We start from the raw sequence: 15,133 nt of genomic DNA, 5'->3' as shown, positions 1-15,133 counted from the left end.
ACACCTTTTCTTGACTTACTCTAATTACTAATCTTTTCCAAAGGTATCTATGGAAATCTGAGCTTACTAAGATTAATAGCAATAGCTTTTCAATATACAAATAAATAGCTGGGGGAAGAGACCCACTATGAGTTGTATTTTCTTATGTGTACAAGCCAATTTAGTGTTTAAAAACTTCAATTCCTGGAAGCATTCTAGAATGGTAAAGGGATGGATAATGCGCATCTAGAAAAGGAAGCAGTAATCACAAAGAGCCAGCATGGTTTCATCAAGAATTGGTCATGCCAGGATAAAGGTGTTTCCCCTTTTAAAAGAGTCTTTTCCCAGATGGTTTATAGGATGCTAGAGATTTAATTCACTTAGATTTTAGTTAAGTATTTGGAAAGCTTCTCATGCTGTTCTTATGGAAAATACGATAGTGTGTGGACTAGACTATGGTGCAATTATGTGGTTTCATGATTGAAACCAAAGAGGAGTTTTTAATGATTCAGAGTCACCTTGGAAGTGGAAGGAATTCTCTGGTGGCTATCCTGGGGATCTATGCTTAGCCCTGTGAGGCTTAATAGTTTTCAGGCAGTTGGATAAAAGCATAAGTAATATGTTTGCCAAAGTGTCAGATGACAATAAGCTGGATCACTAACAAACTGGGATAAAAAAAGATAAGTTCAAAAAACCTCAATAGGCCAGATCATTAGTTTGAACTTAATGGGATAAAGTTTAATAGTGATAAATTTAAAGTTGGAAATGGATCCCACAATCAAAGTTCATTTTAAAGAAATCTGGATACTAAAAGTTTCATAGAAACCAGCAATGGGACATAACCAAGAAAGCTAATGAAATCTTGGGCTATATTAAGAAAAAAGAAGTATCTAAGAATAAGGAGGTAATTGTCCTTCTGTACTCTTCCAAGCCACACCACATCAGGCAATCCTTTTATCTCTCTCTGATTGATTCCACTCACTATTCCACTCACCATGGTAGCTTTTGCAAATCTTTTTATCCTTCACAAATCTCCTGCAGTTCTCCCAACCCCCACCCTCTCTATTGAGAATTTTACCTCATATTTTTTAAAATGGAAGCCATTTGCTGCAAGCTCCCTCTTCTCACCTTCCCTCATTACTCAAATGCCTTCCACCACTTTTTTCTCCTTCACCTCTGTCTTCTATAAAAATATGGTTTTGCCAAGACCCACTCTTCTACATCCCAACTTCTCCGGCAGATTGCTGCCTCTGTCGTCCCTACTCTCTTGTGAATCTTCAGTTTCTCCCTTTCCTAGTACATGTCTCTCTCATCCTCAAAAAACTTTCACTTGATCCATCTATCCTTGTTACCTATCATTCCACATCTCTCTTGTGAGGCTAAACCCCTAAGAAAGCTGTCTACAATCAACCTCAACCTCTTGTCCTCTGACTTTGTTCCCAATTCTCTGTAGTCATCCTTCTGTTGAAACTGCCTTCTCCAAATTCATCAATAACCTCTTAATCAACAAATCCACAGATCTTAAGAAGATGAAAAGTCTTCTTGTTCTAGTCTTCTTGGCCTCTTTCCAGTTTTTTACACCATCATACATCTTACATTTTACATACAACGTACACCTGATTCTTCTCTCTGGTTTTTTTGTGGCTTCTCCTACTGTCTGACCACTCCTCAGTCCCCTTTGCTGGATCTTTACTCAGGTCACTCTTGCTAACTGGAGGTGTCTCCCAAACTATCCCTCTTCTCTTCTGTCTCTCTGCTAATAACCTCATCAGCTCCCCTGGATTCAATCAACATCAGATTGTTCTAGGTCTATTTTCCCATCCCTTACCTTTTTTTCTAACCTTCAGTCTTGAATCTCCAACTTTCTCAAACTGAAAATATTAAACTCACTATATCTAAAATTTAATTTATTATCTTTCTCTCCAAACTTTACCCCCTTCCTAATTTCTTTATTATTGTCAAGGGTACAAGCCTCCTCTCAATCATCCAGGTTCATCACCTCCCATCTACTTAGTTGCCAGGTCCTATTGTTTCTACCATATAACATCTCTCATACACTCTGACATAGCAACCATCCTGTTGCATATCTTCATCTTCTCACACCTGGACTATTGTCTCTCCCAACCTCAGCATATCCCACATTCAGCTGTCAAATTGATCTTCCTAAAGTACAAGACTGATCTATTCAATCAACTCGAATAGCTTCTTATTCTCTCCAGAATCAAATATAAAATCTTCTGTCTTTGAAAGCCTTCCACAGCCTTGCCTCTCCCTACATTTCCATTTTCTTATGTTTTTACATTCCTCATGTGAACTCTGTGATCCAATGATACTAATCTCCTTGTTGTTCCTTCCTTACATATTACATACTCCATCTCTTGATTCTGGGTATATTCACTATCCATCTTCCATGCCTAAAACTCTCTTTCCTTTCATCTTTATCTCCTAGTTTCCCTGTTTTTCTCCAATACAGACAGAAGCCTTTCTCAATTCACCTTATTACAGTGCCTTTCTTCTGTGAATATCCCCCATTTGGCATGTACCTGCACATACACACAAACACACATACACAAAATCTTGTTTGCACATAGTCTCTCTCTCTCCCCCCCTCTCATTAGATTGGGAACTTCTTGAGAAAAGGAATTATTTTTTGCTTTTCTTTGTATTCCTAGCACTTAGCACACACTGCCTGGCACATAGCAGTTGCTTAATAAGTGTTTATTAATTGACTGAAAAAGAAAAGCAATTATTTCATTAAATAACCAAGAGTTAATTGAAACAATATTTTTACTGCAATGAGCTAAAGAATTTAATTACTGTTATATAGTTGTGGTTGGGTGTTTTTTTTTTTAACCTTAAAATAGCAGTTAGCCTTTTTAGGAAGCTTGTGCACAAATTTGCTGGATTCCCAGACAACTTTGTTGAACTCATATAGCTATTGACCTTTCACAGACAGAAGAGAGTACAATTTTTGTCACAATTGAGAATTAACCATTTAAAGTAATTCTATGAGTCTGTAATAATAAGTTAGCCTGGGTACTAATATATTTGTGCTATACAGAAAAGCAACCAGACATTAATATTTAGAAAAAGTAGTACCCTCTCAGGGCTCAATCTCTTAAAGTCCCTCTCTACTGGTAGGTTGAGTCCCTAGTAGACAATTGGCTACCCTTCTTCTCAGGGTTCCTGGGGTAACCCTAAAGAGTTGTAACTTCTAATATTTATAAGCCCCATTTGGTGCTTTCCCCAATATTAATCAACTAAATGATATCAATGAGTTTTTACTAGAGAATAGTTACTCTCTTACCTTACTGGGAAAGTAAGTAAGTTATAAAAACACCCCCTAAACCAGAGATGTATTCTTCTCTTGAATATACAAGGTCCAGTGGGCTCAAGATTAAAGGACAAAGGTAGTCTAGCAACGACAGGAAACACACAGGACTAAATGGTACCTCATGACTCTTGGTTCTAGGAGCCCTTTTACTCCTTCATAGCGTTCCTACCAAGTTCACTTTGGGAGACGAGGGTGTTGCATCAGCAATAGTCAAGTTGCTCCCTTGCTCCGCTGGGAAGTCTCTTTTTGGACACAGCTAATGGATCAGTACATTGCTAGGCTGAGTCAAGCAGGTCTCTTTGAGCTTGAACCTGTTACTCATCAGTCATGCCTGTGCCATTATCAGCTCTTTACTACCAATTATAGATGCTAAAAGGACCCCTGGTGCTTCCTCCAACTTTCTGCAAATTATAAGGTCAATTATAATTCTGATCAGAATAAACTTGGTCAGCTTCTTCTCCAGATATACAATCATCTAAAATAATGAAGCAACAAATAAAAAAGAAACAGGAAACATAATTCAGGGACACGCTGGTTAGTTTGTGGGAAAAGTGTCCAACTGCCCTTCTTCCCCACCTAACGGTTCAGTACAGTTCTTTCTTTCTTGTAAGCCTTAAAGGAAGAGACGGAGAGCTTGTCTCTTCAAACTTTTTGTATGCACGCTCATTTCCAGCTCACTCAGCCTCTACTTACTCATCACTCCTTCTGGGCTTATACCATCATCATTTTTCAGCTTGGAGTAATAGTGGTGCTGGATTGGCAACCAGCAAAAAATCTTAGGCATGCTCTGTATAACCAATCCAAATCTGAGCATGTATAAAGTACTGAGATCTCATTGTTTAATCCGTAATTAAAAACATTAAATATTCTACAGTATCATGTAAACAATCTTTTCACAGGTTTCAAGGGGGTAATGTCTCATTTTAATACCATGGGGGTTTAGTAAACATTCACTCATTCATTCAATGACCATTTTAAAGTATATAGGAACTGGGCAACCAACACAAAGGGATAAACATTTTTTGAATGACCCTTCCTTCCCAGAGCAGAGTAAAAGTTCTTCACTAAATGATTGTAACCTTCCTGCTTCCCCATCAATGTCACTTCCCTATGCCATGAATACTTCCAATGCATAGGAATGAATCAATGATGATAGAATAATGCAGTGATTGTCCATAATAGCTGATAGGACCCTTCATAATAAAAATGATAAAGATAGTAAGCATTTATATAGCTCTTTAAGGTTTGCCAAGAAATACACTCACATACATATATACATATGTGTATATATATGTGTGTGTGCATATATATATATATGTATATATATATATATACATATATACATATGTATGTATATGTATGTACACACACACACACATATATATATACATATATATATACATATATATATATATATATAAAGAGAGAGAAACAAAAGAGACAGAGACATAAAGCAAAGAGGCTTATAGGGGTACATATTTTGTTATTGTCATCCAATTGTTCAGTCATGGCCAACTCTTTGTGAACCATTTGAGGTTTTCTTGGCAAAAAATAAGGGGGTGGTTTGCCATTTCCTTCTCCAACTTATTTTATAACTAAGAAACTGAGACAGAGTTGAGTGACTTGCCCAATCACATGGCTACTGAGTGTCCAAGGCCAACTTTAAAGTCTTTATTCCAAGCCTATTGCTCCATGCACTGTGCAACCTAGATGACAGGTTTGTGTATGTATATGTATATACACATAATCACATTCATATTGAACCAATAGTCAATCTGTCCCATCAGAGGAGACACATCTTTCAGAACCTTAGAATAAGACCTTAACCACATTGTTTTAATTTGTTTTGCATCTAGGAATAACCATCTATGCTGTGGGAGTAGGAAAAGCCATTGAGGAAGAATTGCAGGAGATTGCATCTGATCCCCCTGACAAACACCTCTTCTATGCAGAAGATTTCAGTACAATGGGAGAAATAAGTGAAAAACTCAAGAAAGGAATCTGTAAAGGTGCCAAATATAAACAACAGGAATCTCCCTGTTTTCTATATTCTCAGTCTGTTCTTTAGGAACTTTAGTGCTCTATAGCTTTTTATAAAAAAGTGCTCTTCCAAGTGAGGAGGAAAATAATTCTTAGGAGAACAAAAGAACATAGAAAGAAGACCTAGACATCAAGAAAAAATCAAGTATAGTTAAGTTATCTCCCAATAACATTAATACATTATCATAATGAAGCCAAACAGTATTGCAATAAATCCAGTTGCTCAGATGTTAAATGCCTTTTTACATTATAATAGATGGAGATTCAGAGTTGTCTGCCTCCAACTGGTAGAGATAAGAGTAGTCTTCAATATCATTCCCTGTAACATTACTTTGCCTAATGTTCTGTTTCATGGAGTAAATTAACATTAGGTGGGGAGATATCCCTGCCTAAAATGAAGCAAATTAAAACTTGGCTAGCTAATCAAAGAAAATCATTTAAAGTTTCAATGGGCAGCAAAAAATCCAAATTGATGTATATTTTATATATGTCTATGAAATTGAGATGAAAAAGGGTTAATGGAAAAATTTTCTTCCAAACCATCATTTATGACGATGACTTTCCATTCATAGGAAGTAACACTACTTTACATTTGTATAACTCTTTTATACCTTTCCAAATGCTTTCAGATACATTATTTCATTTATATGAGATCATGGAAAAGGATTGAGAATTCAGTTCAATGCAATGAGTATATATTACATGTCTGCTGTGTGGAAAATGCTATGCTGAGAACTAGAGATACAGAGGCAAAAATGAAATGGTCTTTGCCCTTAGAGGACTTAAATTATAACTGAAGAGATGCAAGCACAAAGATGAGTAATTACATAAACGTTATCCAAAGTACTTGGACAGCAAAGAGGAAAGGAATGATAATAACAAGGGGTGGGAGGGAGTTAAGTGGAGAAAAAGATCAAGAAAAGGCTTGTGAAAAGAGTGCTAATAGCCGAAGTCAGATCTAGGGATGAGGAGTGGCGAGATCAGGAAAGGCCTTAAGAAGGGAGTGTTGCTTAAACTATGTTTTGAAGGAAAGTAGTCATTCTAAGAAGTGGTAAGAAGGGAGTGCATAGGAAAGATGCATGACTTCTACTTGGGGGATGCTTTGACTATTTGATTTTATAGCTTAAATTTAGATCTACAAGAAATATTCAAAATCCTTTCTGTTCTCTTTCCTACAGTTTATAGATGAAAAGAAACTCCAACAAATTTAGATATTATTACAATGTTCATAAGTACTCATTTCAATCAACTATACCAGATCTACCCTATAGTGTATAAGCTACTTCTCAAGAAAGAGGGGACTAAATTAAAGAGAGAAGATGAAGAAAGGTGCTTGGTGTTTTATTGGATAGATGATGTAATAAAAATATAACAAATAACATTATCCATGGAAAAGGGCAATGCAATATTTGCTGTCATCATTCTTACTTAGTTCCTTTGACCACTTTTCTCATGACATTCCACCTAATTTCCTTAAAACTATTTTGGTGAATAGTCTTAAGTGAAAGACATCCCTCTTTTAGTAGGAAAAACTTCCCCAATTTCATCTGCCGGGTATAGTGTAGTGAGATGCTTTAGCAATCTTAAAGTTCAGAAAAATTAATACATTATCATAATGAAGCCAAACAGTATTGCAATAAATCCAGTTGCTCAGATGTTAAATGCCTTTTACATTATAATAGATGGAGATTCAGAGTTTGATAATTTCAGTTGGAAGCAAAAGGGTAGTCATAGTATATTGCAGTAGTTCTCCTCCCCCCTTTTCTCTTCCTCCCCCCCTCCACTCTCTTACACACATACACACACACGCACACACATACCCTACAGATGAAGAATCTAAAGGCTCTAGGCTACATTCACACTTGGACAGCAGTCACCATTCTCCATAGCCATGAATCTCTTGGTCTCACTCCTTCTTGGTCATATCTTTCCTCCTAGCACTAGAAGATTCAGATGGGAACCTGGACTTTCCAGAAGGTGATCTTTCCAAGATGGCCCAACAACCCCCAGGTAGAGTAAAAAGACCCAGAGTATGTCATCATTCTATAGAATGGGTCAGCAAACAAAGGCCAGAGGGCTAAATCTAACTGCTGTACAACTCTGGAGTTAAGAATGACTTTTATATTTTTAAATAAAGGAGGGGTGGGTTTTTTTTTTTCATTTTAAAATGTAAATAACATTCTTATCATACTGGCCATGCTAAAATAGGATGTAAGATTGGGTCTAGGGGTTTGTAGTTTTCTGACTCCTATTCTAAAGGATCATAAAATTTTTGAACTAGAAAGTGACTCAGATGCCATCTTATCTAACCTTCACATTATCCAGGAAAGAGGTAACCTGACTTGTCCAAGATCCCATAGGAAAACTAACACCAGAACCTGCTTCTTATAACTTTTAACTCAGTCCTATTTCCAGGACACTGTAAAAATGTTTTTAGCTTCTTAAGGATAGTCATGGGGACTTCTGGAGCTGCGATCACCTAGGGTCAGATTCTTTATCCAACATTCAACATACCACAGGTAAGTTATCTAACTTCTCTGATCCTCAGAAAGATCCAGTAATAAAATCCATGACCTCAAATGTGTATATATGCTAATGAACAACTTTTAGGCAAAATGCAAGATAAACTTCAAAAACAAGGAAGAGAATTTGATTTCATAATTCCATTGAGGTTTGGTACATTGATTGAAACAGGTTTCCACTGGATGAGTTTACCTCAAGAAACAGGCCAATTAAAGACGGAAGGGATATTCCCTTGTATTAAAAAGACATACTCATATGGATTCAAATCTGGCCTTATCCATGTACTAGCTATACAACTGTTTGCTTTGCTTCAGATTCTTGACCTGCAAAATAAGCTGAAGAAGAAAATGGCAGACTATTCCAGGATCTTTGCCAAGAAAACCCCAAAAAGGGATATGAAAAATCGGGCTTTACTCAAACTACCCAATAACAACAATACTCACATAAGGAAATCAAAATACAAGAGTGGGAAATCATCAGTGAGGAAACAAACAAAAGTAATGATGTCATCAGGCTATGTCAAAGACCATTTGTGCCAAAAGAGGAACTGGATGAGAAATTTTAAAAATAAAGCACAAGACTACCATTGAAATATGAAATGGTGGTAATGTGAGCCTTCAGTTATATAAATATGTAACTATATATATATAGTTATATTGATATCCACTAAAGCTCTCCATCTGACAAAGGCAGTGAGCTAATACCCTCTTGGCTTGCCATAATAATAGTCTTAGACATAAGGAGTTAAAAGAACCAACAAGGAGAAATTCTACTCTGGATCTAATTCTCACTAACATGCAAGAACTGATTACTGTGAAAAGAAAGGATAAGAGGTGACCACTACTTTTGGAGTACGTGATAGAGGAGAGCTGCAGTAGAAAAATGGTAGTGGAATATAAGGGGGCAGCTAAGCCACACAGTGGATTGAATGTCGGGCCTGGAATCAAAAGATCTGAGTTCAAATTTGGCCTCAAGACACTAGTTGTTTGATCAGGGGAAAGTCACTTAAGGAAACAGGCCATATTCCACATCTGTAAATGAGCTGAAGAGAAAATGGCAAATCACTTTAGTATCTTTGCCAAGAAAATACCAAATGGGGATCACAAAGAGTCAGACATGAATGAAAAATGACTGAATAACAACAAAGGAAAACAAGCAGACAGTTTTCAAGGGAAGAGAATGACATCTAAAAGCCAGGGAATTTGGCTTTGGTTGCTGGCAGAATGCTAGAACACATTATTAAAGTGATGGTTAGCAAAAGCTAGAGAAGAGTCAGCATGACTTCAGCAAGAACAACTCATGCCTGATTCAATTTATTTCCCATTTTGTCAGGTGGCAGTCCATTTGCCTAAGTGGAGGACTCCAGATTGCAGATCCTTAAAGTATTAAACTGGTAAATAGGGAAAACACAAAAGATAGAGCTTTAACTGGATTTTAACTAAGTATTTGATAATAAATTGCATATAATTCTTGTTCTAAAAAAAATGGAGAAATGTGGGATAGACAATTGTAATTTTAGATAGATTTAGAATTGGTTGAATAGCCAGATTCAAAGAGACATTAATAGTTTCAGATCACCTTGGAAGGAGACTTCCAATGGAGTTTCCTGGGGATCTGTACTTTGCTTTATGAAGTTTTCATTAATGACTAGGATAAAGATATAAATATCATGTCTATCTATCAAAGTCTTCACTGAAACAAAGTTAGAAGTTACAGCTGACAGTTAAAAATCCAAAAAGATTCTGACATGCTAGAATATTTGATTGAATCAAGTTAATTGAACTTTAATATGAATAAATGTAAAGTCTTACACTTGGATTCTAAACATCTACTTTACAAATAGATGTTCATTAGGAAAATGTCTGGAGACAAACTACAAGTTCCTTATGAATAAGAAAAGTGATTGAATAGCCAACAAAGAGTAAGTCATCTGCACTCCATGATTAGAGACTTAACTTCCAGGCAGAGTGATAACTGTACTGTGCTCTTCCCTGGTCAAATTACATCTGAAATACTGTGTATAGTTCTAGGTACCAGTTTTTAGGAAGCATATTGATAAGCTAGGGAATGTCCAGAGGAAAGCACCAGAGTGGTGAAGGTCCTTGTGCCAAAGAAGAATCACTTGAAGGAAATGGGGATGATTAGCTTGGAAAAAAAAATTTAAGATCACATGATAGTGGAATATAAGTATAAAGAGCTGCCTTATTAACCAAGGATTTGATTTGATCCAGGTAGCTCCAAAAGGAAGAACCAAAGCATTAAGTAGAAATTGTAAAGACTTGATATCAAGAAAAACTTCTTAATAATTCAAGTTATCCAAAAGTGGAATGAGCTATGATTGAGATTACCCCGTTGGAGGTCACTTAGCCAAAGCTGGATGCCTACTTGCCAAATATATTGTGCTAAGAATTCTTTTTGCCTAGGTGGCAAAAAGTAGTTTTGCCTACATGCGCAAAGAAGTCCCTTCCGGCTCTGAACTTCTATGGATCTATAAAATGGTTTACATTCAATCCACCTTGATGGAGGGCCATGAAAATTGCATGTCACTAAAGTATTAAAATTGTTGCCTTCACTCTCTATTACCTTAACAGACTTAAGAACAGGCCTGAAAGTCTTTAAAGGAACAAGAAATACTGTTTTCATATACATCAAAGAAAAAGTTCAGAACAATTTATGCCAACTACAGCTTTTTTCATTTTTAAACTATATGACATAGAGAAATTGTGAATCATTTACTCCACACATCTAACCCTACTTGGCCAATAGTATCTATTACAGATGGTCTTTTATTGCCACAGTTCTTCCTCAAAGACAAACTACACATCAAGGCAGGAATACTAAGTGCCTCTCCCCACTGATGGTTGTTCTGTAGTCAGGTTTGACCTCATCTCTCTCTGTTTCTCTCTGGGTGGTCTCTTGCAGAACCTGAGCCAGTCACCATAAATATCCAAGACCTACTTTCCTGTTCTAATTTTGCAGTTCAACACAGATATCTCTTTGAAGATGACAGCCTTTCACAGTCTACACAGAGGCTTTTCCATTCAACCAAAACAAAAGGTAATTCCAAAAGATATCTTTTTAAAATGATCCATTATAAGTTTTTTTTTTAGCACCCAAATCAAATAAGCATCAAAGAAAGAATTAGAGAATGATAGATTTAGAAGTGGAAGACCTTAGGGTCATCTGGTCCAAAACCTATATTTTATAGAGGAGGAAACAGACCCAGAGAGTTTAAGTGATTTGCCCAATGTCAAGGTGGGATTTGAACCTGTCCTTGTTACTCCCAATTCAGCATTCTTTCCATTATTCCACAGAGAAGTAGGAACAGGAAAGTAGGTAGGTAGGTAAGTGGTGTAGTGGGTAAATTGAACTTCAAATCAGAAAACCTGAGTTCAAATCCTGCCTCAGATATTTATTGCCTATGTGACCTTAAGAAAAATACCAAATAATCTCTACTTAAGTTTCCCCATCATAAAGTGAGGATAATCTACCCTCTACAGGGTTGTTGTGATGATGAGATAGATCCATATCTCTTTGCAAACTTTAAAAGGCTTTAAAAATGCTAGCTCCTACAGCTGCTATTTATCAACAACAATATCATTATGTGAAAAGAAAAAAGTGGGAAAGTCTAAATAACATAAAAAGTAAATGGACAGCCTAGGAGAAATCTAAGATAAATGATAAGAATTAATAATAATTAGAATTTATATAGTACTTTGAAATCAGCAAAGTGCTTTACAAATTTTAATCCCTGTTTTACAAATGAGGAAACTGACAGATCTAGATTAAGTGGGTCACATAGTAATATATCTGAGATAAAATTTGAATTCAGATTTTCTTGATTCAAAGTCTAGCACACTGTCCACAGTACTGCTTAACTGCCTCAAGCTATCCCAAAAGCCACTTATTAGTGAGGACTAAGTTCTCCCCTAATTGGGGTGTTTAAGAGCCACTGCTAGTCCTAGAAGAGCATATGGCTTTTCCTGGTCTATGCTTTAATAGATATTGCTGCATGGAAAATGTTGAGCATATCTGTTCATTATGGTTTCCCCCATATGCTGATTCAGTTCTGTTATTATGTGTCTGGGACATTTAGTGGGTTACAGAGGTGAACACTTTCCATCTGTTTTCCCAGGAAGCCCTTCAGAAGAAAAGCACGATCAGTGTAAATGTGAAAACCTCCTTACATTCCAGAACTTTGCAAATCAAGAGGTGAGAAAACTCACAGAAAGATATATCCTTTGCTTATAATTGTGATTCACCGTAAGGTTCAAGGTATAGGATCTTTTTAAGGACTGTGAGAGAGAAGGACAGATGATACCTGGGAAATCTCAAATGCAGTCATTACAAGGCAGTCTAATGGGAACAAATTCTCTAATTGTTTTAACGAGGCAATTCGCTAAAATCCAAGAGGCCTGCTTTACTACCATACACTTATATGCCATCTGCTAGCTAACCAAGGGACATACTGACAGCAGTCAGTCCAGGCCTTGGTAAAACACAGATCATGAACTGAACCATCGACAACTGTCTCCTCTTCCACCTGGTGAGAGGTCAGGCACCAGGTCTGCATCTCCAAGTTTCAGTATGTTAAAGCAAATCATGTATGAGAATTAGAAAGCATCAGATTGTATCTGACACCTTGACCCATCTCCTTAGTCCTGAAGGGTAACTACCCCTGGTTTTTGATTCTCTGCACATAAGTTTCTGGAGAAGAGTATGTTGGCAGCCAGAAGCCTTTACATCAGCACTTTAAAGAGAAAATACTCTGCAGAGGGAACAGCCAGATCCAATGATTCATTAAAGCAATATTACTAACAAAGGAATGCTTTGGGATAACAGAAGAGGGGCTCAGTGATTTCACACACTAACTACCCTTCCTGCTGTTTTCAACTTAAAACGATAGTGTGCCTGCATGCTATACAGAGCTCAATACTGGAGGAGTTCTGTTTTCAGAGCTTTTTACTATGCACTAACTAGACTGTGGGAAAACCATTTAATTCTGAGCCACCTCTCTGCCAGCGGGCTCCTGCAGTAAGGAATTACATGTAGCAATTACCTTTCTGAAAGTCCACAATATGTATTCCAAGTAAATGCAATAGCCTTCTGCAGGTGGTTATTGTAATGGATGAGTCTGGGCTCAAAGTGCTTCAAAGTGCTGAACTGGCAGGAATTTCCCTAGTTAGGATTCTGCCACCATTGTCTTTTCCTGAGGATACATGCAAAGGTGGGAGAGACAATTAAGCTCCTATACCACAGACAGCTCCTCCCATCCCCTATTCGTGTCTTAGCTTAATCAAACCCAGCTATATCATAGAGGGGAAGCAACAGCTAGAATCCCACAGAGCCCCTTCCCCATATGGCTTCCCAAAACTGGAATCATAATGCTCAGAATTGGTGGGAGAGAAGCTAGCCAGGGATGGAGGAGACTCACAAAGCAAAGGGATCTTCCCCTTTCTGGGAAGATCCAAGGTTCCCTCTTGGGAGGTGAGATGTTAGGATGGGTATGTACAAAGTATACAGAAGCTCTAAGTTCCCCATGGGCACTCTGCGTCCCAGCTGTTAGCTCTGCTATATACTCTTGCTTAACTCTAAATTATCATCCTCACCCCATACTAGAAGTGAAAGAGAGAAAGGTGCTGGCTCCCAACTGGAACATATATATATAAAACCCCACTGGATGGCCAGGGAATGCAGAAAGCATACAGGGTATATACCATGGGCCAGGGTTCTCCAGCTACTCGGCAAGTTGATAGCAATGGGATAATAGCAGAGTTCTGTTCTCTTGCCTTCATTCTTTTTTCTCTTTGTCTCATACTTCTCTTTATCCCACTTTTCCAGTTTAGTTTCTGTAATTTTTCAGAGACTCAGTTCCTTGCTTCTACTCTTCTAGTAAGTCTATATATCACCCCCTCACCATTTCTGATGGTACGGGTGGGGTAAATTCAATTTTTGCCCCCTCAAAAGATGCTTCACAGAATTATAGTAAAAAGGATTTCAAGAAATTTTAAAGTCATACTTTAACCATCTGAGCTAATTAGCCTAGGTTAGCCTTAAAATGTGTGTTTAAACATTAAAGTATAAAGTGTTAAAAGATTATAAGGTATTATGGTTTTTATCATTAATATAAGGTGTTATGACTTTTATGGAAGCATTTTGCATAACTTCATGTATCTTCTCAAAGGGAGTATGAGGAAGAAGAGAGAATCTGAAACTCAAAGTTTTAAAAACAAATATAAAAGAAAAAAATTTTATATGTAATGGGAAAATTAAAATATTAAATTAACAAAACAAAACAAAAAAAGATATAAGGTGTTGAATATGGTTGAGAACACATTAGCAATGGAAAAAGGCATGGGTTTCTTTGTTTTCTGATGGAAGGCCCTCCAAATTTAATGTGGATAACCACATGCATATGAATTTGGAGTGAACAAAAAAACAATGCACTTTGGATGCTTCTTTCTTTCCTTAACCAATGGCTTACTGGAAGAAATGACAAGGAGAATGGAAGTCCTGGAAAATCGCCTCAGATACAGATGAAGATCTGAACTCATTTACATGTTTATATGCAGAATTATGCTAGACGGAATTATGGTGAAAGCAGATTAGAGCCATGAAGCTCCAGGTGCTAAATCTGTAACATTTCCAAATCCCCAGACATTTCTGGGGTAGATATTCAGTGTTAGATTCCATGTGAAACTAAGGCAAAAGCACACTAACTTGTAGAAATACATTTAGAAAGCAACCATACTGGATTCTAAGTAGAATTCAACCAACTGAGAAGAAATAAGCTACCCAACAAATACTATTGTTTTGGAAAATATATTTGTGGGCATTTTAAAAGGTATTTTTGTCATATATGATGCACATAATTTCACTCCCTGTTCTTCCCTTACAGATTGAATATGCCAATATTTCATTTGACTACCAAAATAAACCACTTCTTAACTCAGTCTTTTTTTTTTTTTTTAACACTACAATTGAACATCACCCTTAGGAAAATCTAAAGATCATGGTATTATTTTTTATTTAGATTAATTTGATATATATATGGGGATATATTATACAGGTCTCTGCTGAATCATAGGACATATGCATTTTTATTATAAATTGGGAATTTTATATTCAAATAAAATTGAGGAAAGATCTACAACTGTTCAGAGCTCCAAAGTAAAAGTCATCACAATAAGGTATCCAAAAGAGCCTAGAAATCATCTCAACCAGCAAATATTTGATCTCTTTGCTAAGTGGAGAATT

General features: G+C 36.8%; 1 protein-coding gene across 2 annotated transcripts in view; it reads left to right on the top strand.

Moving 5' to 3' along the window:
* MATN2 (matrilin 2) overlaps window positions 1–14,828 on the top strand; it is a 196,065-nt gene extending 181,237 nt beyond the window's left edge. Inside the window, exons 15-19 of one of the 2 annotated variants that reach the window (XM_074268809.1) lie at window positions 5,170–5,322; window positions 7,292–7,363; window positions 10,856–10,933; window positions 12,012–12,110; window positions 14,361–14,828. In XM_074268809.1, the coding sequence (XP_074124910.1) occupies window positions 5,170–5,322; window positions 7,292–7,363; window positions 10,856–10,933; window positions 12,012–12,110; window positions 14,361–14,416 (458 nt within the window). In that variant the 3' untranslated portion in view covers window positions 14,417–14,828. Of the gene's footprint in view, window positions 1–5,169; window positions 5,323–7,291; window positions 7,364–10,798; window positions 10,934–12,011; window positions 12,111–14,360 lie in introns of both variants that reach the window. The other variant, XM_074268802.1, reaches the window with a different exon arrangement.
* Window positions 14,829–15,133: the final 305 nt, after the last annotated feature.

This window comes from Sminthopsis crassicaudata, chromosome 1 (assembly GCF_048593235.1).
Source record: "Sminthopsis crassicaudata isolate SCR6 chromosome 1, ASM4859323v1, whole genome shotgun sequence".
Taxonomy (NCBI): Eukaryota; Metazoa; Chordata; class Mammalia; order Dasyuromorphia; family Dasyuridae; genus Sminthopsis; species Sminthopsis crassicaudata.
Note: the sequence above shows the minus strand (reverse complement) of the source record. Positions and strands in the feature narration are given on the sequence as shown.